This window comes from Natator depressus, chromosome 10, assembly GCF_965152275.1.
Source record: "Natator depressus isolate rNatDep1 chromosome 10, rNatDep2.hap1, whole genome shotgun sequence".
Classification (NCBI taxonomy): domain Eukaryota; kingdom Metazoa; phylum Chordata; order Testudines; family Cheloniidae; genus Natator; species Natator depressus.
The window spans coordinates 3,851,081-3,875,704 of NC_134243.1; the positions used below are offsets into that span (position 1 = coordinate 3,851,081).

General features: G+C 49.4%; 1 protein-coding gene across 1 annotated transcript in view; it reads left to right on the top strand.

Moving 5' to 3' along the window:
* The window catches only part of PKD1 (polycystin 1, transient receptor potential channel interacting), a 140,226-nt gene that overhangs the window by 68,377 nt on the left and 47,225 nt on the right, over positions 1–24,624 (top strand). The window contains exons 7-18 of the mRNA XM_074965012.1: positions 664–878; positions 3,383–3,498; positions 3,582–3,708; positions 5,996–6,270; positions 6,839–7,588; positions 9,797–9,928; positions 11,810–11,985; positions 12,840–12,973; positions 14,697–18,322; positions 19,368–19,514; positions 22,042–22,185; positions 23,457–23,736. Coding sequence (XP_074821113.1) covers positions 664–878; positions 3,383–3,498; positions 3,582–3,708; positions 5,996–6,270; positions 6,839–7,588; positions 9,797–9,928; positions 11,810–11,985; positions 12,840–12,973; positions 14,697–18,322; positions 19,368–19,514; positions 22,042–22,185; positions 23,457–23,736 — 6,122 coding nt within the window. The remainder of the gene's footprint in view (positions 1–663; positions 879–3,382; positions 3,499–3,581; positions 3,709–5,995; positions 6,271–6,838; positions 7,589–9,796; positions 9,929–11,809; positions 11,986–12,839; positions 12,974–14,696; positions 18,323–19,367; positions 19,515–22,041; positions 22,186–23,456; positions 23,737–24,624) is intronic.

Consider the following 24,624-nt stretch of genomic DNA (forward strand, 5'->3'; position numbering starts at 1 on the left):
TAATCTATATATCATTACATATTTCGGTAGTGTGGAGGAACCCCAGTCGTGGGCCAGGATTTATCATAGTATGGTGTTAAACTCTGCACCAATGCTATTCCCAGCTCTAGTGTTACTGGAGAATACTGGAGTAGCTTTTCTTAATGAGAAGTTCCTATAGGTGAAACGCGAGGTTTATAAAAGATGCTGACAGATAATGGAAATTCTCCTTTATCTACAGAACCCACGTTCTATCCCGGTCATCATCAGGAGGTTCCGAGTGCAGCTCAATGACACGTGAAGTTTCTACATGGTCCCAGCTTTGTTATATTATTATATGGCAGATTCTGGTAGCACACCCATCACCATGGCATCTGAGCTCCTTATGCGGCAGCTTGCCTTATGAATTAAATGCCGTTATGACTGTGGCTTTAACTCATTAGCAGGTCACAATATGGTTTGCTACTTAGGAGACTGTCTTTCAAGGATCAGGTCCTTGAAGTAGAATGAGTATCGCAATAATTTAGTAATTTAAAGGGCTCTTTGCATATTGACTGACACATGGATGGAAGCTGTTGTTGTTATGGTTATTTTCATTGAGAACCCTGGATGAAGTCTGTCCCAAATCCTTTCAATACTTGTGATTTCCTGAAAAATCTGGCATTCTTTTGCATTGTTTTGAAGGGGCCTTGACGTCTGGATTGGATTCAATGATTTTGCAAGTGCTGGAGCTCAGCAGAGGGGTGAAGGATTTAATCTGGAGAGCTGTCAGAACTGGCTGCCAGGAGAGCCCCATCCATCAAACGCTGACCACTGTGTCCGGATGGGCCCGACGGGCCAGTGCAACACCGACCTGTGCATGGCCAAGCACAGCTACGTGTGCGAGTACAAGCCAAAAGGTGGGCTCTCCCGCTGCCCTGCTCTCAGCAGGCCTTCCACACCTGGGTCCTGGTTGGAGGTGGATGTATTTATCATCAACTACTGGCATGGGTCAGTCCAAAGGGAAGGGCCTCATTGTTTTTCTGGTTAATCATCATCTTTGTTAGATGGAAGTTGGGAATTTCCAAGCCTCTGACAAATGCTCTGGAAACAAAAGCATGTTCTGTAGAGTCCCCAGAAGGAGGGCAGAATGGACCAAATGCCCTATTTTATTGCCACCTACAATATTTGAGTGTGCACTAGTTTGGAAGCACAGATACCAGGCCTGAGTGCATAGAATAGGTCATTGCTCACTTCAAGTCTGACCTAGTAAGTAGGACAACTCATTAATTTGTAATTCAGACACGACTAGCAGCCCTAGGAGAATAGCCAACTGACTTGCCATAAATTGGTGTTTCTGTTGTGGATTTTGAAGCAGGAAACTTGCACATTGATGGAGCTGCAGCCCAGCCCGCTAACCCTTCCCGAATGTCTAAAATGTTCTCTAAAAATACGCACATACTAAGTTATCGCCCAAAGACATGGCCTCATATTCTTAATAAAACACACAAAAGATATCTTGGAGAAACATGCTCTCAGGCAGTGGTTCTTGAAGTGTTTAGTCCCCATATGTCACAACAAACTCCCTCTCACTGCTGGGAAGTTAGGGAGGAAGACAGAACAAAACATGGCTGTACCATGGTCTTTTTCATTCTTTGTTCTTTTTCTATGTTAACTGCTTGTGCAGCACCCCAACTGACTCAGCCTGGCGATGGGGGGGGCATTTTACACAGGCATTTCCTATGATTTTATTGGATATTTCTTTCAGTTTGCACATAAATGGCAATAAAAGAACCACGGCAGCACGTCTCAGAGCCTGGGTCAACTGACTCGAGCTCACGGGACTCAGGCTGCGGGGCTAAAAATAGCAGTGTAGACAATTGGACTCAAGCTGCAGCCCGGGCTTTGAGACCCTCCCTGCTCGCAGGGCCTCAGAGCCCAGGCTCCAGCCCAAACCCATATGTCTACACTGCTATTTTGAACCCCGCAGCCCCAGCCCGAGTCAGTCGACTCTGAGACATGCTGCTGCAGGCTTTTTGTGCAGTGTAGACGTACCCTAAGGGGTTAGCTGAATAAGGAAAAGAGGTGGAGGTTAAGTGAGGATTAGCTACGCTTCTGGGTCAGCTTTGACCAGCTAAATTGAGGTTAAAAAGGTGGTAAGCTGCATCTACGCTAGGAAAAAGTCAGAGTTAGCTAACCTCAACCTCCTTTCCTAATCTAGAAATATCCCAAAAATCTGCTAGCACAGAGGACCCTCTGCCCCATCCCTGACAGTGGTATATCTGTACCCCAGCCTGGGATGGAAAGTAATGCTGGGGTACACAGGGTTACCTTCTCTGAGCTCACAGGGCCTTCAGGGCTGGTTCAGCTCCTGTCTCGCCTGGAGCCTCCAGCTTTGTGGGCACTGCAGTGAGGCTGCCTTCCTTTCCTGCACCCGCCATACAACCCATCTGCTAGAGCTGCAAATGGTTCCTCCATTTGGAGAGCCACGGACAGGTTCCCTGAAGTTCGTGAACATGTTGGGAAGTGAGGGACAAGCTTTGGGTGTGCCCCCCATGCCAAAGCTGGAATGTGCATTGGCTGCAGGCATAGGCTGGGTACCTGGCCGCCTAAGGTGCCACCTTTCAGGGTGACTCTGAGTGGAGAGTCCACTGCGGGAAGAAGACATCTTAGCAGAAGACCCCACCCTCCTGCAGCATAGGACATACACCACCACCCCCATCGCACAGGCAGGAGGAAGAAGCAGACTGGCTGGAAGACAAATTCCTCACCCCAGGGAGAGGGAGTGGAAGACAGAGGGGGATGTTGGGAATAAGAAAGAGAATAAAGATGGGAGGGGACTCAGATAAAGTGTAAAGTAAAGAGATGGGGGGACCCACCCTGACAGTGAAGAGAGGTCCCAATAACTGCTCACTGTTACAGTACCTCAATGCCTGCCCTGGTTCTGAGCAAGCCTGAGCTAGGTGAGGTTATTTTGATGGAAACCAGGTGGCTTTGGTTGAGTTTTACATGGCGTTTTGGGGGGCTGTATTTATATCCAATAATTCAACGCAAACCTCGGGGCGTGAATCCCGTGTGAAGGAAGACGGACAGAGTTTGCAGGATTCCCAGAAGCCGAAGCTGCTGATTGTTGCGCGGCTCTGTCATCGCACTGGGAACGCTGCAAACATTAATTACACAGGCTGGGAAGGGAATCAAAACCACAGCGTGGAGAGAAAGGTAACTGAATCATAATCGCAGCTGCTTCTCCCCCAGAACTGAGAATCATGTGATTTGAACTGGTCCAAAACCCATTTTGTAATTCCCCCTGTGATGGGTGTTACCGTTCCGATCCGTGATGTGATCTAGTGCGAGCGGGGCCGAGGCACAAACACAGGCCTTGCTGGCTCTCACTGGCTTTGCCTAATGCTTCCCTTGAAAACAGGAATTCTCCTGAAAGCCGAAAACTTTTACGTGGGTGACCCTGCGTTTGACACCCCCGGGTCTGTGAGATACGTGACAAGAGAAGCATCGCTGCCGGCTCCATTGGACACTGTGGAGGTAAGAAGGGCTCACATCCTAGCCCATGGAGGGAGCTCCGTGAGCAGTGCAGCAAGGTGAAGGCCTTGGGTTTTGTTTTCCAGATGATGGTGTTCCCCAGTTTGGAGTTTCAGCAGGAAGCATTTTTGACGGCCCTTGAGTTTGTGACTCAAGAACTGCAGCGGTCTATTCATGTGAGGTTTCAGGTGCACAGACCAGCACACAGAGAAGGTACAACATCTCCTCTCTTTCCCTGACTCCAAGTTCTTTTAAAGGTGACCCACACTGGGTTTGTGGCCTTTCCTCTTCTTTTGAAAGGAGGCCTGAGAGAGGCTTTATGGTTATTTTTTTTAATCTTGAGAAGTCTCAGGTGAGGTCTCATCATCCCTGGTTTTGCTGGGGGATGTCGTGGGGGCATCTCAGTGCATGTGTATCGTGAGCTCTCGCCCCTCAATTGGAGGGTTGAATCTTTAACACAGTTGCCTGTTCCGCAAAATCTGTGTTGGGCATTGGCGTTAAACTGACAGAACAAAGACCCTTCCCCTCACTGTGGCTACGGCTTCCCACCTCTTTGCTTTTGGGATGCCGGTGGCATCACTCACTCTCTGGTCCCATGGCGCCTCCTGGGCCGGTTAGGACCTGAGTTTCTGAAGTAGACATCAAGTGAGAAACCTCCCCACTCCTCACTCAACAACCAATGGAGCCACTCCGGCCTTCTCTCCAAACCACAGAGCAGCAAAAAATGGGCCAAGCCCCCAGAGCTCTCTAGCCTCCTGTCCTGAAAGGGAGGCTCCCGCTATTGAATGAGAGGAGGCACTCTAGACCATGCCTCAATGGTTAGATCCCTGGAGGACTGAAGCTCTAAATTATGGAGACCCCCCAGGAGTCCTCCAGGACTCTAACCATAGGGATCCTGCCTCCAGGATAGCCCCCAACCCACATGACACAGAGCTAGGGATAGAGCAGTGGGCAATGTGAGGGAGAGACAGACACACTCTATGGCTATGGGCTGGTTGTGTGGGGAATATTCTTCTCCGAGAGTCTAGGGTTAGTGTGTATGTTGGGAGGGGCAGGGGGAAACTTGAGGTGAGGTGAGGAGAAGCTGGGGAGTCGAGGGGGGAGTGGAACCAGGACAGCGATGGGGAAGATGGAACCAGTCAGAGAAAGGGGATAGGTGGGGAAACACAAGGAAGGATTTGCAGTGGAGAAGGAGTCACAGAGGAAGTATCTTTGGATGGTGAACAGAAAAGGGGATTTATGCAAAAGAGATAATGGCTATTCATCAACTATATAAGTCAGGGCATTACATTATTAGCATACAGTCTGCAGCTCTCGGGACCTATCCCCGGAACAGGTGTGGCACAAGCCCATTTGCTTTCCTCTTTAATATCCAGGTGGCTCACTGGATTATTCAGAATGCACCACTTCTTGTAAGCTCCAGAGGGAAACAAAGCTGATTCCCAGACCAAAACACACAACAGCATTGGGAAAGGCCTAGAGTGCTGCGCAAATCCCCTTTCTGCGCATTCTCCTTGTGTCTGCCTCACAAACGGCCAGCACTCTTTGGACAAGGATCCTCTGTAGCGCCCAGGTGCTTTAATGCTAGGGCAGTTTGTAGGGGAATTACTCTGTGGCTGCTGGCATGAAAAGAGATGCTGCGAATTCCGCAGAGCCAGTTCATACAGTAACTATGGAAACTGCACCGAAGTTGCCCTGACTTTCGCCAGGTCTGCATCTGGTCCAAGGCTGAAGCTGTAGGATGATATTTCTTATAATAGATTCCAAAGGCTTCCTTAAGGAATTGTCGCATGTCATGAAGTATGAAGACTAACCAGATCTTGGACAGAAATGAATTCACCTTCTGTCTGCATTATTTCTTTCTACTTGAGAATTCAGAAAATGTCACACTATGATGGATTGTGCTCCATCTAGTCCCAAAAGTTAACGGGAGAAAATTTCTTCCTGACTGTGAAACACGACAATAGGGCATACTTATAATTTTGGTTGAAGAGGGATGAACAATATGGTCTAACAGGCCTTTTCCATGAGTCTCAGTGCAACTGTGCCAAAGTCACAATTTTTGTGGGAATGAATTTTCCCACAAGAGGGTTTGATGCAGTCACACAGTCCGCAGTTGTGAAAAAAAATATTTTGACATTGGAAAATTGATATTCTGACGTCTAAGTGCTAACTTGTGAAAACTAACAATGCATTTTCAATGTCAAAGCCAGCTCTGCTCAAAAGAATGGGTCTGCTTTTGCTTGGAAATAGTTCTAAAATTGGAAAAGGGACCATTTTTTCCCTCTGAACTGTGCAATCTTAATGAAATTTTCCACTAACATGGTCAATTTTTGGCCCAAAGAGCACATGCAGTTGACTGAGATTTTTGACTTTTCAAATTCATGGAAAAATGTGAGAAAGCCTTGAATTTGGAGTATTTGGGGATTTTATTCTTCATTTAATTCTTCACAAATATGTGCCTGAGCTATCAGATTTGTTCTTTCCTCCCGCCTTCCAGGTTACAAGGAGGAAAAAAACGCTACATATCCATTACGCACTTCTCAGGATATTGGGAACTGGACACTACTTGAATGCCCTGCTGGTTTCCAGTGGTGTCACTTGACTAACACATGTTTGTCGCTAAGCAGTTGCTGCAGCCCAGTGGAATGTGCCAATGATTCCATCACCAATAGCACCAACTCCCTTTCTTGGCACAATGAAAGCCAGCTCAGCTATGAACTCCTCAAAGAGTTTCTCTTCACTATACCAGCTAGCACCTCTGCTCAGTATCGGGTAAGTGCAAATTAACTGGTATAACCAATGTGTGGACAGGGCTGTTTTCCTTGGGTACTGAACTGTGGGTCCAACCTGTGTGGCAGGTGCTATCCCCATTTTACAGATGGGGAAACTGAGGCACAGAGACGTGAAGTGATTTATTCATGATCACACAACAGGTAAGTGGCAGAATCTGGAATAGAACCCAGGAGCTGTGACTCCCACTTCCTTCCTCTAACCACTCCCCCAGTAATTTGTTGCAACAATAAAGTGGACGGAAGGGTCAGTTTTCAAAGTTTTGAGCAAGATTTTAACAGGACCAGGCTCATTGCATTTAAAAAGAAGGGTGAACTGTAGAATAAAACTGATGTTTATCTCAGTTTACAGCACATCCAATTCATATCAGCAAAGAGGATAGCATTTTAAGAAAGCTCCCTGAGCTATTGGATTTGCTGTGGTCTTTATCCTGGCTGTAAATCCAATGGTAAACTTTCTCACCCGCCCAAATTCGGGACTGGTGATGGGGATGGTGATGCCTGCTGAGAATTTAAGCCATGGAATCAAAATAATCTCTACCCTTTCACAGGTGATGTTTAAAGGTGAAGACACCTTTGTCAGGCCTAAGGATGTCTTCAGCATCCAGCACGATGCAGCGCCAGGCTTGTTCCTCCAGTGCCGGCCAAGTATAATATCACCTTACAGAATAAACTACTTAAGCACAAATTCTTCTGACTGGGTGCCCAGCCTGTCTGCCAATCTCACGGGTGCAATCTGGAAGAATGACACCGTGTGCTCTCTCAGGGTTCTCTATGCCACAGAACAGGTAACGCCACTTACCAGTCAACACAATCCCGGGCTGGAGCGTCACGGCCTCTACACCGTTAAAGCCATGGTAGACAATGGAGTCTTCAGTGCCAACTTGTCTTGCAGTTTCTGGGTCACTTCTCCGGTGTCAGGTCTCCGTGTCATTTACCCACCTCCTCACAGTGGCAAAGTTTATGTGCCAACTAACCACTCTTCGCTGGTGGTGAAGATATCCTCAGGAGTGAATGCGACAGCAAGCTGGCTTGGCGAGAACAGGACCTTCCCCTTCGAAGGGGCATGCCCGCCAGCCATTGTTCCCCTGACAGCAGACTGCACCAGGGACACCAACGACACCTGGTTCTCAGTGGTCAAGCTGAGTGGCGGTGGGGAGAGCGTGGGCACCATGCTGCTCATGGTGGAAAACTCGGTGAGCTCCCAGAACATCACTGTCAAGGTGAAGGTGGAGGAGCCCATTAGAGGACTCAGAGCGACCCCTGACCCAGAAACCAGAGTCTTGCTAAACACCCGGGTGGTGAGTCATTGCACTATTGTTAAATTATTAATAATGTTTTCATTGCAGCCTTTAATGTGAATGCTTTGGGTTTGGGAAACAGCCCAGATGTAAACAAGGTGAATCACAGCTACACCTCCATGCGATCTGCCCCATTTTATGCACGTCAGATAGGGCCTTTGAGCCCCTGGCAAACTGCCAACCCCACTCCTCACTGGGGAAGATGCAGCTGCCCCTGAATTGGGTGTGTAACTTAGCAGTACACCTCCTCATGTCGACCTTAAATACCCCAGCATTAGGGTAGGAGAATGTTACCGTGATAGGAGAATGTTAGCTCCGCGTTTCTTTCCTTGCTCCCATAAATTGCCCAAATGACCAGGTGCATTGTGGAAGGTCAGGGTTCATGTTCCTGTGACTTTCTTTTGAAGTTCTGATTTGCTATCACAAATACTGTCCACCTGCCAGCTGGAGCTCTACATACTTTCTTTGTCCACCAAAGTCTTGTAATTATCCTGGTGTCTTCAATCCTCCAATCCTCCTTCAATGCTCCACTTCTCTTTCCCCACTGCAAAGTTAAACCCTGCTCAGAGGCTGTCTGGTAACTACCCACTGGATCTGTCCAGTGCTCTGTTTTAATCTCGGGCTGCGTAACGGCAGAAAATATGCACGCCTGTGCCCGCAGTGCCTTTCAGTCTCACCTTCGCCAGCTGGTCTCTGCAGCTGTTGGGTTAAGAAGTCTGATTGTGCTTATGAGACATGATATAGAGGAGCAGGAATCCAACCCCGGCCTGCCAAGTGCAACTGGATCTGTTTAGGCTTTGGGTCAGGTATTTCCTAGTGAAAAGGGTCAGAGGTTCAGTGCAGCGAAGCAGCCAGAGGGTGGCAGGAAGGAAGCATGGTCTTGTGAACAGATCTCCAGGGAAGGGGGGTGGTCAGGAGACCTGGGTTCTGGTCCCAGCTGTGCCATTGACTAGCTCAGTGAAGCATCAGTCTCTCGCTGCCTGAATTTCCCCATCTGTACAAGGAGGCTAAAGATGCTCACCCACCTCTGCAAATTGCACTGCAGTCTATTGTTTGAAAAGTGCTCATTGCTATTATCTGGAAAACCAGGTTTTCTAGAACATCCCATTAAGTGGGACTCTTTTCTTTTTTAAGGCATGATAGCAGAGGGGAAGAGTCGACAGCAAAATAGTTTAGACTGTGAATTCTTTGGGGCAAGGCCCTGGTCTGCTTGCTGTATGTGTTGTAAGAGCCATGCTTACCTAAGGAGCTGTAGGCTGGGATTTCAGCAGAATTTAGCCCCTCAACTCCCACTGACTTTTAGTGGGATTAGGGTACATCCCTCCTGAAACCCCTTTGAAAGTCCCAGGCATAAGAACTAATTTTAGGAAAGGCTACTTTGAAATTACCTTGAAAGGAAACCCAACAATAGTCACAGTGTTGTTATCCCCGCAGCTGAGAGTCTCCGAGTTTCTCCGCCTCTCTCTCGCTTCTCTATTTGGACACTTGTACATTTGTTTGAACTAGCGGCAATAAACAGGACTTCAGGCTCCCCCAGTGCCAACCAGAAGCTGGAGAGAGAAAGATATCTGGCCACCTGAGGAGGGGAGATTAGCTTGGACTATGAAAGAGTTAAAGGGACTCAAAGTTAAACCCTCCTATTTACTTTCCATTCAGACTAAAAACGGAATCCCCCAAAATACAGTAACTAAAAGTCAGAGTCTTTGGATGCAGAAACCGTTTCTTGTCCTAGCAGCAGCTGTCAGTGAATCTTGAGCTAGCCTGTAAGATCGAATCTGTTCCATCTCCGGTTCAGCTGGGACGTGCTGTGCAGGCTTCTCATGCCCTAGTGCAGAGGTTCTCAACCAGGGGCCTGCAGCCCCCTGGGGGGCCACGGCAGGTTTCAGGGCGGTCCCTCAAAATAACCCAGGAAACAGGGTCGGCCTTAGATGCACTGGGGCCAGGGCAGAAAGCTCAAGCCTGAGCCCCACAGTGTGGGGCTGAAGCCTGAGCAACTTACCTTCGTGAGGCCCAGGGCAGTTGCCCTGCTTGCTACCCCGCTTGCTACCCCCTAACGCCAGCTCTGGCTTTTAATCTCCTGGAGAAGCAGGAAAAGAATTGCTATGGCACAGGGCGGCCGCGGAGTTTTTAGAGCATGCTGAGGGGGACTCAGAAAGAAAAAGGTTGCGACCCCCCTGGTCTAGCATAAAGTATCCTCATACCTTTCAGAGCTACGTCCCTGTGATGGAGGCCGGGTCAGATGTGACTTTCAGATGGACGGTAGACGACAAGCCATCTTTCACTTTTTACAACGTCGTCTTCAATGTTATCTACCAAAGCCCAGCTGTGTACAAGCTCTCGGTAAGCCAAGGCCTCTCCCGCGGCACCATTTCAGGTCTGCTTGTCCATTGGGTTCCACCAGCTGAAAAGGAAAAGCAGCAGTCTGACACGTAGGCAGAGATTTCTGCCAACGCCCTGCCCCAGCCGCAAGCCAGTGGGTAATGCAGGCTGTGCACTGCAGCTGCCTGAAGAGGTTTTCGCTGCGCTTGCAAAGCTGCTTAGTCTCTAGTTTTGCTCTGTGCTTCTCTTGCAAAGAAAGATGGTGAGAGCTTCCTCTTGTGTTCTCCACTCCACTGCTCTCTCGTCTCTTCCCCCTCCCTCTCCCCTCTCCTTCATTTTTCATTTCCCCTCTTCTGCTCATTGCTTCCCCGCCTTCTCCTTTTCTCTTCCTTTGTCCCGATTATCTCCAGGTCTCTCCTCTGCCCATTTCCTTCCTCCCCTCCTGTCCATTCTCCTCCCATGTTGCTTTGCGCCTCTCTCTCAGTTTTCACAGTTCATCTTGGTCTCCTTTTCTGATTGTTCCTCTCTTTCTTCTCAGCCCCCCATCCAGCTTTGCCCCAGGCCCTCCTCCATCCCTGCCTTGTCTCACTAGAAGTGCTGAAGCCGCACTTTTCACGTTGCGTCCTGCGCCCTCTGTCATGAGCTACTCACCTGCCCCTAAGGAAGCTGCTGCTTCTCCATCAGTGGCTATGATGGCTGGAGGCAGCTTGCTAGCGACAAGGCTCAGACAGAGTCAGCGAATGAACGATTGGTAAATTCAGGGCTGGAAGAGTCTCCTGGGTCTTGTGCACTTGTTGAGGTCCAGGGCACCAGGGCAGAAATTCCTCTCCCTGACTCCAGACGCCAGTTCCACCTTGAACAGACCTAGCAGTGGAGCCATGACAGCTTCACAGGGGAGATTATTCCACTGGCATGTGACTTTGTGGTCATGGTGCTTTCCAGTTCCGACAGCCTATTACCCTGGCTTTCTGCCTCCCTTTCCTTTTGTTACTCCCCCTGCCTCATTCACACTTATTTGCCAGCTCTCCCCTGAGTGGCACTGGCCCTGTCCTTTCCCTTTCCCCAGTCCCTTTCAGTGTTTTCCTCTGGACTCTCTCTGGTTTATTGGAGCCTGTCATGGGGGCACTCACCACTAGGAGCGCCTCCTCCTGGCTGCTCTGGGGATTAGCTCCTTCCAGGTCCGGGGTCCCCTTCTGCTGCTCGCTGCATGCCCTACTGCGCTCAGTCTCTGTGACTGGGTGCTTGTTCTTCGTGACTTGGCTTTCCGACCAGGTCACTATATGCGTTTCCCCCTTCTAGGGTATCAAAGTCTTTCTAAGTCTCTGTTCACACGAGCTGTCTCAGGCAGTCTGCCCACTCACTGCCCCATGGTGCCACTCCCTCGGGGGCTGGCCGGGGAACCCAGGCCCGCCCTCTGCTCTGGGTTCCGGCTCAGGGGCCTTCTCCTCAGCAGCCAAGGTCTGACCTCTCCCACCCCTTGCTGCTTTTCCCCTGAGTCTTTCCTACCTTTCTGGCTCTCCCTCCCAAATTCCCTTCTCCCAGGGAGTAACTGTAGACTTCCCTTTATAGTCCCAACCACACCTCCCTTCCCCCTGAAGCCTTCCCGCTGTTGCTAGTCCCTTGGCTTTATGTAAGCCCCGCCTGTTCCCTCACAGATGAATTTGCTTCCAATTAGTGGCCTCCTCCTCACCTAAATCTCTCCCCTGTTTGCCGCTTAATTGGCTGATTGGGCCCACTTGGCCTAATTCAGCTCTCTCAGGGCCCGTTTGGGGAGACACCACATCCCAGTGTCCCTTTAGCACAGTGAAACCCAGATCCCTCATTGGTGCTATACTCCCAGGAGTGGGGAGCGTGGTGAGGTGACCTCAGAGCTCTTCCATTTGTCCTGCCCGTCCCTAACAGCTCACCGCGTCCAATCACGTCAGCAATGTCACAGTTGATTACAACGTCACGGTGGAGAAGATGAATAGGATGAAGGACCTGACCGTGTCCGAGATCCCACTGGTCCTCCCTCAGAACGCGACCGTGGAGCTTACCGCCAGAGTACAGATCGACTCAGCTGTGGACGCTGCCTTCTTGTGAGTCCTCTGCAAGTTGCCCAAACTTAGGGTCTCACCGTGCACAGCTCAGGGGCTTTGCCGTGGCTGATTCTCACCTGAGGGCCAATTGATTTCAAATGGGTATTAGGCCTAATTCGCAGGGTCTGGCTTCTTCTTTCCTCAGCGCTCATTCAAGGCAAATTCCTATTGAATTCCCTGAGTAAGGCCTTTGCTGGTGATCCTTTGTTTGGCTCTGTCTTCGTTCCTCACCTGCTCAGAAGAGAATCATCACAGAACTCCCTGTGCAGTGTCTCTCCTCTCCTATGGGATGTGTTTTGGCACCAGGGAAGGGCATGCTGGTATTTGTAATGCCAGGTTTTTGGAACAGGAGCTGAGTGGTGGTTAACTGGAGCAGGACCGAGTAATCTTGGTAAAGAAATCTAAACACAGTGGTACCAGAACAACAAAATCTGGTATTTACACAGAGACTGATTTTCAGAGGGGCTTAGTATCCCAGCATCCCCACTGGGTTCAGCCGGGGTAGTGGGTGCTCACTGTTTCTGGAGGTCAGTCCCATAATGCCTTTCTTCCGCAACACTTGCTATTTGGTTGTTTAGAAGTGACTCCTTCCCTTTCTCTAACTGCCACCATACTCCCGTCACCATGGCACTGCGATGGAATTAGAACAGCTCGCCTTGTGGTACTCAGCAGCACCCTTTGCGGTAGCTCCCTTGGTAACCACAGTGTTGTGACTGTAGGAGAACACTGGGAATGGCACTAGGGTGCTTACGGGACTCCAGGCGGGATCCTAAGATGCTCCAAAAGCAGCTTCCGTTTCACTATGTAACGACCAGCTCATGGCCTGCACGTCTGATCTGCTTTCCTCTCCTCAGGTGGGATTTTGGAGATGGTGGTCATGAAATTTACCAGTTTAAACCTCCATATAATGAGTCTTTCCTCGTTCCTGATCCCAGCATCCATCAGGTTGTGATCGAGCACAACGTATCCTACACCTATCAAGTACCAGGTAAGCTCTGTTTGCGTATCCTGGGCAAAAAGGGCTCATGCAGTTTTATTGCAGGGTTACAGGGGTCAAGAGCTTCAGAAAGTCCTAGCACCTCCACACTAGAGAATGATTCAGAGGCCTGCATGTATCATTAGGCTCTTTCTTGATTAAACTCCCTCCACTGTTGGTGCTGCTGGTCATTGGCAGTAATAAACAACATAGAATCATAGAATATCAGGGTTGGAAGGGACCTCAGGAGGTCATCTAGTCCAACCCCCTGCTCAAAGCAGGACCAATCCCCAATCAAATCATCCCAGCCAGGGCTTTGTCAAGCCTGACCTTAAAAACTTCCAAGGAAGGAGATTCTACCACCTCCCTAGGTAACGCATTCCAGTGTTTCACCACCCTCCTAGTGAAAAAGTTTTTCCTAATATCCAACCTAAACCTCCCCCACTGCAACTTGAGACCATTACTCCTTGTCCTGTCCTCTTCTACCACTGAGAATAGTCTAGAACCATCCTCTCTGGAACCACCTCTCAGGTAGTTGAAAGCAGCTATCAAATCCCCCCTCATTCTTCTCTTCCGTAGACTAAACATTCCCAGTTCCCTCAGCCTCTCCTCATAAGTCATGTGTTCCAGACCCCTAATCATTTTTGTTGCCCTTCGCTGGACTCTCTCCAATTTATCCACATCCTTCTTGTAGTGTGGGGCCCAAAACTGGACACAGTACTCCAGATGAGGCCTCACCAATGTCGAATAGAGGGGAACGATCACGTCCCTCGATCTGTTCACTATGCCCCTACTTATACATCCGAAAATGCCATTGGCCTTCTTGGCAACAAGGGCACACTGCTGACTCATATCCAGCTTCTCGTCCACTGTCACTCCTAGGTCCTTTTCTGCAGAACTGCTGCCTAGCCATTCGGTCCCTAGTCTGTAGCGGTGCATTGGGTTCTTCCGTCCTAAGTGCAGGACCCTGCACTTATCCTTATTGAACCTCATCAGGTTTCTTTTGGCCCAATCCTCCAATTTGTCTAGGTCCCTCTGTATCCTATCCCTGCCCTCCAGCGTATCTACCACTCCTCCCAGTGGTAGCCCTGATGAAGCCCTGGCAGAATGAGCGTTAAGGAAGGTGCTGATGAAGACAGGCGGTGGGACTGGATGATCAGACATCATCTCTGACTGTGAGAACCTGTTCACAGCTTAATTTCTCCTCTGGATTGCTGGTTCAAATCTAGCCCAGACTGGAAGTGAGCAGAAAGTGTCACCATCCAATAATCTCACTGGATGTGTGTTCACATCATAGAAACTACCCTCATTGGCACAAGCAGATTTCCTTTTTGGCAGTCTCAGGAGAGAGGCCAATAGCAGACTGGCCCGTGGAGACTGAACTTCCCTCACATCCCGGGTTTGGGTCAGGGGTGAGGCACAGGCAGAAGCAGCATGCATGGCCACTGCCCTGTCCATCCGCTATTATGTGGATGAACAGGAAAAGAATCAGCCTCCAGAATTGCCAGGCTGGCTTCTTATATAGGCAGGCTGGCCACACATGCCCGTCCCATTTTCATGCACCCTTAGAGGCAATGAGAAAAAAAAGAGAAATAAAGTGTGTGTGTGTGGTGCAGAAGCAGAGCAGTGTCTACCTGGAATGTTTTTAACCTTTCCCCTGTGGCCGTTAAGGCCTGTGGTGGTTGCATGGACCCCTCCAACATGACTGCCCATGCTCTGCTCTCTTCGTCTGCAGGAGAATATACCCTGGTTGTCCTAGTGTCAAACAGTTTTGAGAACCTCACCTACCAGATCCCGGTTCACATCCACGCTTACCTGACTGACTTGACTGTAGAAGCAAATGCAGATGTCCTGGTCGTAGGCCGGCCTGTCACCTTCGAAGCCTATCCGCTGCCATCCCCCTATGGAGTCTGGTATACCTGGGACTTTGGGGATGGCTCCTCGCTGCTGTTGGAGAGCCAACCTAGAGCGACTCACAGCTATCAGAGCAGAGGGGTGTACAACGTCAGCCTAACCGCCAACAACACGATTAGCAGCGTCGAGACACACCAGCGTTATCGCGTTTTTGAAGAGATCACTGGGCTGAGAGTTTCATCCGACGAGGTGGCAGAGCAAGGCATCTCAATATCAATAAATGCTTCAGTGGAGACAGGAGACAACATCACCTGGATATTTGACATGGGGGACGGGTCCATACTGATGAGCACAGTGCCAGCAGTCGAACATAGGTATGAAAAGGATGTCAACTGTTGCACTATTAACGTGACAGCTGTGAATCCTGTGAACTCTGTTTCGCAAACTATGCCTGTCCGGGTATTCGTCCTGGAGGTCCTCAAAATAGAGCCTTCCTCTTGCATCCTGGAACATCCCAACGTGCAGTTCACCGCGTACGTCACGGGGAACTCCAAAAACTACATTTTTGACTGGACCTTTGGAGATGGCTCATCCAACGTCACTGTTTATGGGGACCCCGTGGTGACACACAACTTCACCCATAGCGGAATCTTCGCGCTCTCCCTGGTTCTCTCAAGCAGTGTTAACAAGGCGCATTACTTCACCATCGTCTGTGTGGAGCCGGAGATTGTCAATGTCACGCTCCTACCCCCGAAGCAGTTTGTGCGGCTTGGCAAAGAGAGCAACTTCCAGGTCAGTGCCATGCCTCTGTACCAATACAGGTACCACTGGGACTTTGGGACCAATGATTCCGCTAGGTCCGGAGGGACTGAAGTGAGTTACACTTACAAGAGCACAGGGGTCTACCTGGTCACAGTGACCGTCTCCAACAATGTCTCGTTCAACAATGACACGGCTTTTGTGGAAGTCCAAGAACCAGCTGGGGTAGCGAAGATTGAATACAACGGGACAAGGGTTTTGGAGCTCAACCAGATCTATCTGTTCTCTGCCAGTGGGAATGGGACCAAAGTGAGCTACCGCTGGGACATGGGGGATGGCTGTAACCAGCTTGGACCGATCATCACCCACTCTTACAACAATACTGGCAACTACACTATCAGCTTGACTGGCTGGAATGATGTAAGCATCAATGAGACCAGGCTCAACCTCACCGTGAAGAGGCGACTCCAGGGGCTTACCATCAATGCCAGCAGGACTGTGGTGCCACTGAATGGGTCAGTGAGCTTTGTAGCCACTCTCCTAGCCGGCAACGCTAGCCGATATTCCTGGATCCTGTGCGATAGGTGCACACCCATCCAAGGCTCCTACACCATTTCCTACACATTCCGGTCTGTGGGGACTTTTAATGTCATTGTGACAGCGGAGAATGAGATCAGCTCCCTGCAGGACAGCATCTTCGTCTACGTCTTGCAACAGATCGAAGGACTGCAAATCGCCAGCAGCGACCTCGTGGAGGATGCCTATTTCCCAACCAACAAAACTCTTCATCTGCAGGCGGTGGTGAGAGATGGGACAAACATCTCTTACAGCTGGACGGCCTTGAAGGACAGCACCCCTGTGCAGACATTCAGTGGGAAGATCTTCTCCTTGAGCATCCTGGAGGCTGGGAACTACACAATCCATCTGAAAGCCACTAACATGCTGGGAAGCACAGCTGTTAACAGGACAGTGGAGTTCATTGAAAGCATCGGCCTTTTAAAACCTTCTGCCTTCCCCAATCCAGCTGCCATAAACGCCTCTGTTAACATAAGCACCAGTGTAACCACTGGCACTTGCCTAACATATATTTGGCACCTGGAAGATAGTAACAGGAGAGAAACCATTGTACCCTTCATCATACATTCTTTCCAAAGACCTGGAGCTACAGCGATCACTGTCACAGCTGAAAACAAGATTAGTTCCACTAATGCATTGGTTTACATCTTTATACAGGAACCCGTAGTGGGGTTGAGGATTGGGACTGCAGAGGTGGACTGCAGCTATGTCCCATCAGGCTCCTTGGTAACCTTCAGCGGTGAACTCGAAAAGGGGACCAACGTGACATGGCTGTGGGAGCTGCCAAAAGGCTTGCAGACTGGACAGACTGTGGCGGTGACATTCCCTAAGGCAGGCTTTTTCTCTGTCCATCTGAATGTATCCAATGACGTCAGCTGGGCTGTGGCCAGCAAGAATATCACAGTGCAGGACAGGATTGAAGGGCTGGAGCTTTTTGTGAGCAAGAAGGTGGTGGAGCCTGGGGAACAGATTTCTTTTGTGATCAGCATGTCCTCTGGTTCCTCCGTGAGCTATTCGGTGAACATAAGTGGGGGCTACTCTGTGGTGCTTAATGGATCTAGGTTCACCCATGAGTTCCCTGAGAGCGGTGACTACCTCGTGGTGGTGATGGTGCAGAACCAAGTCAGCAAGGCATGCGCACAGGTGCTTATCTCAGTACTGGAAGCCATCCATGACCTAAGGCTTGTGAACTGCTGCGAGCAGGGTATCCCAACAGGAACAAAAAAGACCTTCACCGCCCAGGTTGGGAGTGGCTCACGGGTGTTGTACTCCTGGCAGTTCTCCTTGCAGAAAGAGCACGGCCGTGCCCTGGTCAGCTTGGCAGGCAGAAGTGTCTCCTACACTCCAGTGGCTCCAGGGCTGCTAGAAATTCATCTCAGTGCTTTCAACGACCTAGGGAGTTTGAACATCACCAGGGTGATCCAAGTGCAAGACCCAATCGTTCAAGTCTCCCTTAAGCCAGCGTTGTCCTTTGTGAACAGGACGGTGTTGTTTGAAGCTTCCGTGCAGCCCAGTGCATGGCAAGTTGTTTTCTGGTGGAACTTTGGCGATGGTTCCCCAGCTCAAATCACAGAGGTGGCGGCTGCCAACTACTCCTACTTGAAGGCCGGAGATTACCAGGTGGAGGTGAACGCCACCAACCTTGTCAGTTTCATGACAGCCCATCTCACAGTCACCGTCAGAGTCCTGGAGTGTGAGGAGCCGGAGGTGGAGCTAGCCCTGCCGCCACAGGTAGTCATGAAACGATCCCAGAGGAACTACCTGGAGGCACAGATCGACCTCCGTGGCTGCGTCAAGTACCAGACCGAGTATCTGTGGGAGATTTACAGAGCACCCAGCTGCCTGCACTTCGATGACACCGACAGGGTCCACCTGCTGAGCGTTGACCTGAGCAGACCCCAGCTGGTCATACCCAAGCTGGCCCTGGAAGTAGGGAACTATTGCTTCGTCTTCTTTGTCTCCTTTGGAGACACCCCACTGTCCAAGAGCATTTTTGCCAATGTGACTGTGACGCCGAGTAAGCTGGTCCCAATCATCAACGGGGGATCTTACCGCGTGTGGTCCAACACGCGGGACTTAATCCTGGATGGTGAGAAATCCTATGACCCTAACCTGGACGATGGTGAACAGACGCCACTGCTTTACCGGTGGTCCTGCACATCTTGCTCCAAGGTAAGAGAATCTGCACTGAAAAAGACGGTGATAATTAGTAGCACCTAGAGACCCCAACCAAGGATCAGGGCTCCATTGTGCTAGGCGCTGTGCGCACACACAACACATTTTTGTGTCTGGGTTGGGAAGGCATAGAGGGAAGAGTTTGTAACGGACTCTCAGTAGGGTCACGAGGGAAGTGGGGGTGGCATAGTACCCATAGTACCCAGGAAAATGGCACAAGATCAGTTGCAGGATTCCTTGTGATGGCTTATTGTGCCTATACGCTATTCCTGTGCCCCGTCCTGACCATTTGCAGTGAGCCAAGGAGCTGTCCCTTCATCTGCCATTGCACCTGGCTCTGGTTAACCGTTCTGGTGTTGCTGCTGCTTTAATCGTCCGAAGGCATCACAACAACGGGTACCAATTTACAGTCTAGCAGGGTGGTGTTCTAATCCTGCTCCTGGTAGAGTCATTTAAAAACCTTCAAGTTCAGCAGGAGCCAAATGAAGCTTTTGAAGGATAAGCCCAACTAACAGTTGGGTACAGGACACTGTTCCTCTCTGATCGACACATCAAACCAGTCTTGGCCACCAATAAGAAAGGATCTCCCTTCAGAGTCTCATGGCAAACTCTCTCGATTAATATTGTCTTGTTGATACCAGACTGTCTTGTTTATTGAAAGACCTTTTCTTCGGTCATTTCCAAGTTCTAAATGAAATCATATGGAGGTTTGTGCATCAGACTTTGTGTAAATGTAAGCACTCTCATTTGTCTGCCTTCTGTTAGCATATTTACAAGATATTTAATACAGAATTAATTTTTTAAAAATGTGGAGGCCAGCCAAAATATAAGGGTGTTCCAAGAGTTGTTTACTAACCTGATGGAAAATACAGTGTGCTTAATGGTACCCCACCCTCCCTCCCCAGCCACAAACAAGGGGGTTGAAATGGGTAATTTATAGTAAGAACCGATGGTGTCTGAAACTGAACGTATTGGCTATGGACTCATGCAACGTGCATCAGTGCAAAGGAGGGTTTGAATGATCTTTTCTCCTCGCAAGCAGAGCTCGCCTGCAGGGTGCTCTCTGCACTTCAGTGCCACAAGAGGGGTCATCACCATTTCCAAGGCCATACTAGAAGCAGATGTGGAATATACGTTCGACCTGAGTGTCTGGAAGATGGGTCTGAATCCCGAGTCTACGAATCAAACCGTACGTACCGCTGTCCTCACTGTGCTTATGTCCGCTCCTGGGCACCAGGACAAGGCGCAGGGTCACACTCCCCTTTCCAAGCAAAACTCCAGAAAGGTGTATGGCTGGCTGACTTTTGGGATACCCACAGTCGTAGGTAGGTCCCGAGTCCTGCTCCTCTCCTGACCCCACTTTGCAGGACAGTAACAAACGTAACAAGGGACTGAGGAGCTTGCTGCTGTCTGCATTAATTGGGGAGGAAGCAGAAAGAGATTGAAGGACAGATTTGCCTTTGATCCCTCAAGAGTCCTAAAGCTCTCACTGTCCATGGCCCTCGTGGGGGCATATACCATATACTCAGTGATGGACACACTTTAAATTTCCAGGGGGCAGCATATCTGCTGACAATGGTAATGTGTTTTGTTGTGTTTCCTCCTGCAGGCCTTTTATTAAGATCACGCTGTCTCTCTCTGTCTTTGTCTGCATGCGCCATGTTAATAACCTGATCATGCATGGTTCCAGTTCACAGCAGATCAGATTCTGAGTTTGCAGTGGCTGATCTGCCTTCGGAGAATACGAGGATACTGCAGCCCACGGGGTTAAGAACTGATCCAGCAATGTCGTGCCCCAGCCCTACTTCCACTTAACAGTACCGTGCCCTTTCCAAATTGGCACCGGAAGGGCGAGCTTTCGGAGGGCTGGTACTTGCTTTTGCTGTCAATCTTCCTACCCTTTTTTCCTTTTTAAAAAAGAAAAGGAAGGTTTTTTCAGGGCATGTTGTTTATGTCAGATTAAACCGAACACAGAGCGCATTTGCAGTCCGACAGCACTTATGGCTTATGTCAGAAACATTCATCATGGTGCGTTTGGCAATTAAGAGATGTAGTTAGTCTGAAAGTGGAAACTCTTACTGCCTGGATTTTTAAACCAAAGCCGGAGGATAAAGAAAAAAAAATTAAATTGATAGTTTTTCAAGGACATTCCGTACTATCAGCTTTCCATGCATGAGCGCAAAACAATGAATCCAGTGTCATAGGAAATTTGCAATGGCTGGAGGAATGAGGGAAGCTTCAATGCTCTTCCCCTTAACTTGGTGGAACACTTCTCCTCTTTTAACAGCCTGCCATATTAAACAATGTCTTCATTACTGCCTCTCTTTACATGCAGAATATTCATTATGCTAGGGCCCAGGCAAACTCCATACAGTGCTGCTTGGTAAGGGATTAAAGGCGTTTAGGAGAAGCACAGAGATAATACTCCACTAGCCAGGGGCTCTGAGGGAATGGGGATGCTAAAGTTCTTATCCCGTACAGCGCTTTGTCGGAGAGGCATGTTAGAGGTAACCAGGTGTAGGCGGTGAAGTTGAGAGGAACGTCTGGGACCACACACCGTCCTGTGGAAAAGCTGGCTGTCCTGCACTGCAGAGCAAAATGCATTTGATAGTCAGTAGGAGCTACTGTTCTAGCGTCTTTTATCATCTCTCGTGTCTTTCAAGGGCATTTAAAAATGTATTTAGGATGCTGACAGTGTATACAGAGTAGTGACATAAAGAATGCACTGAACAGAGCCATGCAGGCCCAGGGCCAGATCCTGAGACCCAGCACAAAGGCCCAGGCTGAGCGCTGAGGATCTCAGCAGGAACAAGGGAGGAAGATGCTGCTGCAGGACCAGGGCCCACCGCATTCCCCTTCCACTGGGAAGAATGCCCAGGGGCCTAGGCAGGCACAGATCTGGGGCCTGCCCCGCACCCTCTGTATATTGGAGGACAGACAACCCGCATTGTTCAGGGCTCTGTGGCAAGCAGGGGGCCAGTCCTGCCTCCCCCTTTTCACAGCCAGTTTCACTGGCTCAGGGCTTGCTGCAGCTGCAGACAAAGGGCCAAAGATTTGGCCCAAAGAAAATCAATGCGAGTTGCAGAAGTTTCCAGGGCCAGATGCATGCCATATGTTTGATCTCCGATCCAAATAGACCTTCCCTCTCCGAGTTAGATGTCTTCTCTACAGAGCACAGGTTAGTCTTAAGTGGGGTCAGAGGGATTTTTTTTTTTTTGAAGGATGCCTCAGTTTAGCAACAGATGTTAGTAAAACCACAAGAGCCATCTTGGCATCCTACCCAGGACAATACACAGAAACCTCCAAAGCAACCCATTTTAAAAAATAAGGCAAAACAAAATCACCTAGTCTCGCCTGGATCAATGTGGGGAAGTTCCAGAGATCCCAGCAGCGTAGTATCTAGGCCCTAAAGGTGAAATCCCTATGTGGCTTATTCATGGCTTGTCCCACTAAAACCCTTTGGGAATCCTTAAGTGAACTTAAGCCATGCACAGGCCCCATGCTGGTCCCTCTGCATAGGGGTGAATTTTACCCTAAATACACGTCATGCTGAAATGATGTGAGCTCCAGTGCAGAGAACTGGGGACAAGGACGTTTGCAAACTAGTTAGAAGTTGATAGCAATATCCCCTTTGGCTTTTCTGTGTGTCCTGGTTGCATCAGGCATGGAATGGGCATCTCCTGAGCTGTTCTCTTGCTCTTCCTCCCTCCTCGTAGGTGTTGATCAAGAATGGAAGGGTCCCCATTGTGTCCCTAGAATGTGTTTCCTGCAAAGCCCAGTCTGTCTACGAAGTCAGCAAGAGCTCCTATGTCTACCTGGAGGGCACCTGCAGGAACTGCCAGAACGACTCCAAGCTTGGGGTAAATGGGAAGCTGTTGCTGTTGGAGGCAAAAATCGATCCATTTTGTTTTCGGGGCCGGGAGGGGTAGAATTAAGTAAAAAATAACACGATCACCGTGAACTCCCAAAGAGAAACGGAGCAGCAGGGCTCTGAGGCTTTGCTCAGTGTGTCCCCTTTGTCCACTGCAGTCCCCAGTGAATCGGCAAGAAGACTGACCTCCAAGGGGGTGATGCGTCAGCTTCTTAGAGCAGGTTCTGTTTGCAGTGAACCTCGGGCAGGGGCACTGACCCCATCACAGAGCCCCCCACGTCATGCAAGGCCTTGCCACTGTTGAGCCCGCAAGCTTGCTGCAGCTGCCATTCGAACTGAGCCGCTCAGGTTCTGTCAGCAGCAGCTCCACCAAGTGGGCCTTCCCCTAGCCGTGCCCATACGGGTCTTCCCCGGGCTGTGCGAATCGTGTCCCAGTGGCGAGATCTTCTCAGTAATGGCCCCGGGAGTTGGGGAAATGTGGCCTCCCTCCATCAGAATGGCTCAACGCTACCCCAGGGCCATTCAAACCAGGATGCCCCTGCCACGGCACCGCCAACCTGGGCTCACGCACCACCTGCTCATTTCACATTCCTTTTGATTGAGATTTTAAAGTGTTTTCATCTCTCTGCTGTGTGGCCTGTCGGAGTTATTCTGGCTCAGGGAGTTGAAACATAGATCACGCAGTCTGTTTTCTTCACCTCCAGCCACATTCCCCTCCCATCCGTGTACTGGGCTATATGCTGTTGGATGAAACAGGCTTTGTAAGTGAAAGTCCCACTGGAAACGCTGCTCTGTATCCCCAGTGAGCTGAGTGGTTTCCTGCGCGGTGTTTTCCGGCTGTCCGTCTCGGTGTGTCTCGTTGTCACAATTGTACGTTTGTACTATTGACAGTAACAATGCAGGACACATTCAACTTGCAGCCTGTAAAAGCAATGTTATCCCATGGAGATTCCACCACTGTTTAATTTGATTTCCTGTGTTTTGTGTTCTGTATTATGAAATATTTTGTCAGTGGATGATGTAATCCCAGAGACGAAAGTGGATCTCTCAGTGGAAATATTCCCACCAGACAGTTTGGAAGCTTTCCAGTTCTTGTTGCTTCAGCACATGAGAACAAAGCTGAATTATCAACTGCAAAATTGGCAGCCTTTGCCCCTAGATTCTATTTTTTCCCCTATAGACTCAGTTCAAAAACATTTTAGGGACAAGACTTCAGATTAAACCAGAATTTCTCCCGTCTTTCTCCCTTCGTCTCTGTAGAGATGGGCAGCGCATAGCTTTAAAAACAAATCTCTCATCTTGGACAAAACCACCACCTCTACTGGCAACACCGGAATGAACCTGGTCTTACGGCCAGGGGCCTTAAAGGATGGGGAAGGATACACCTTTACCCTTCACATCACTGACCTCACAACTGGGGAGGAAGGTTACGCCTCCATTGACCTGCTCCCGAACCGGCCCCCGATTGGAGGATTGTGTCAGCTCTCTCCGAACGGAGAAGTCAGGGCGCTGATGGCAAAGGTTCACTTTGAATGTGCAGGTGAGAGCATGGTCGTGACAGTGCCAGAGATTAGCCTGGCATCTCTACTGTTCATCGGTGAGTGTGTTTCACACACCAGGTGAGTTGTCCAGATGCATGTATTCCTTGGTCCCACAGAATTCTCGCTCTTTACCCTTAGCTCCAGTTCTGTTCCTAAGGGGACCTGTGGATAGGTCAGATTTTTCATAAGCAGAAAACCTTAGGTTTGCAAGTACCAGACTGCAGGCCCCGCTCAATTTTTGTACCCCAGGCATGCACATTCTAAAACTCATTTATGCAAGATTTTCCACATCTAAATCAAGTGGCCGAATGCCTATTAAGACAGTCAGTGCGAGTGGATTGTGTGTATAAACCTGGCTTTTGGGCGTGGGGAAAAAGTGAGTGCCCAAAATTACATACCCACATTCAAACAACTCAGAAACTGGACACCACTTAGAGGCCACTCTGAAAATGTGGCCTGAATGATTTCTTTCTGCTTTCCCTACACAAATATAGTTTCCTTTCCTGCAAGCTATTTCTGACGCAGTCAGAGACAAAAATATCTAGCTCAATGATGCAAAAAGCTGACTGGTCCCTGTAACATATTGCTGTGGGCCAGCAAGTAAGTGTCTCTGAAACTCTCCCCCTCTCCCCCAAATGATTAGTATTAGAGATTCATGCTTTATTGTACATGAATGCTGGGATTCTATGTTTCCGATGGTAGGGCAAATTGGTTTCTAGCGCTAGTCATTCTTGTGATGGTGATCACATTGCAGCTTAAATCAGGGGCGAAAGCAAGAGGGTAATCAGAATGATGTGATTTTAACGTCTGGTATATTTTGATCTGCCAGCACTAATTATGAAAACTTTGTACCTTTGGCATTATGGGGTTTGCGGCTATTAGTAGTA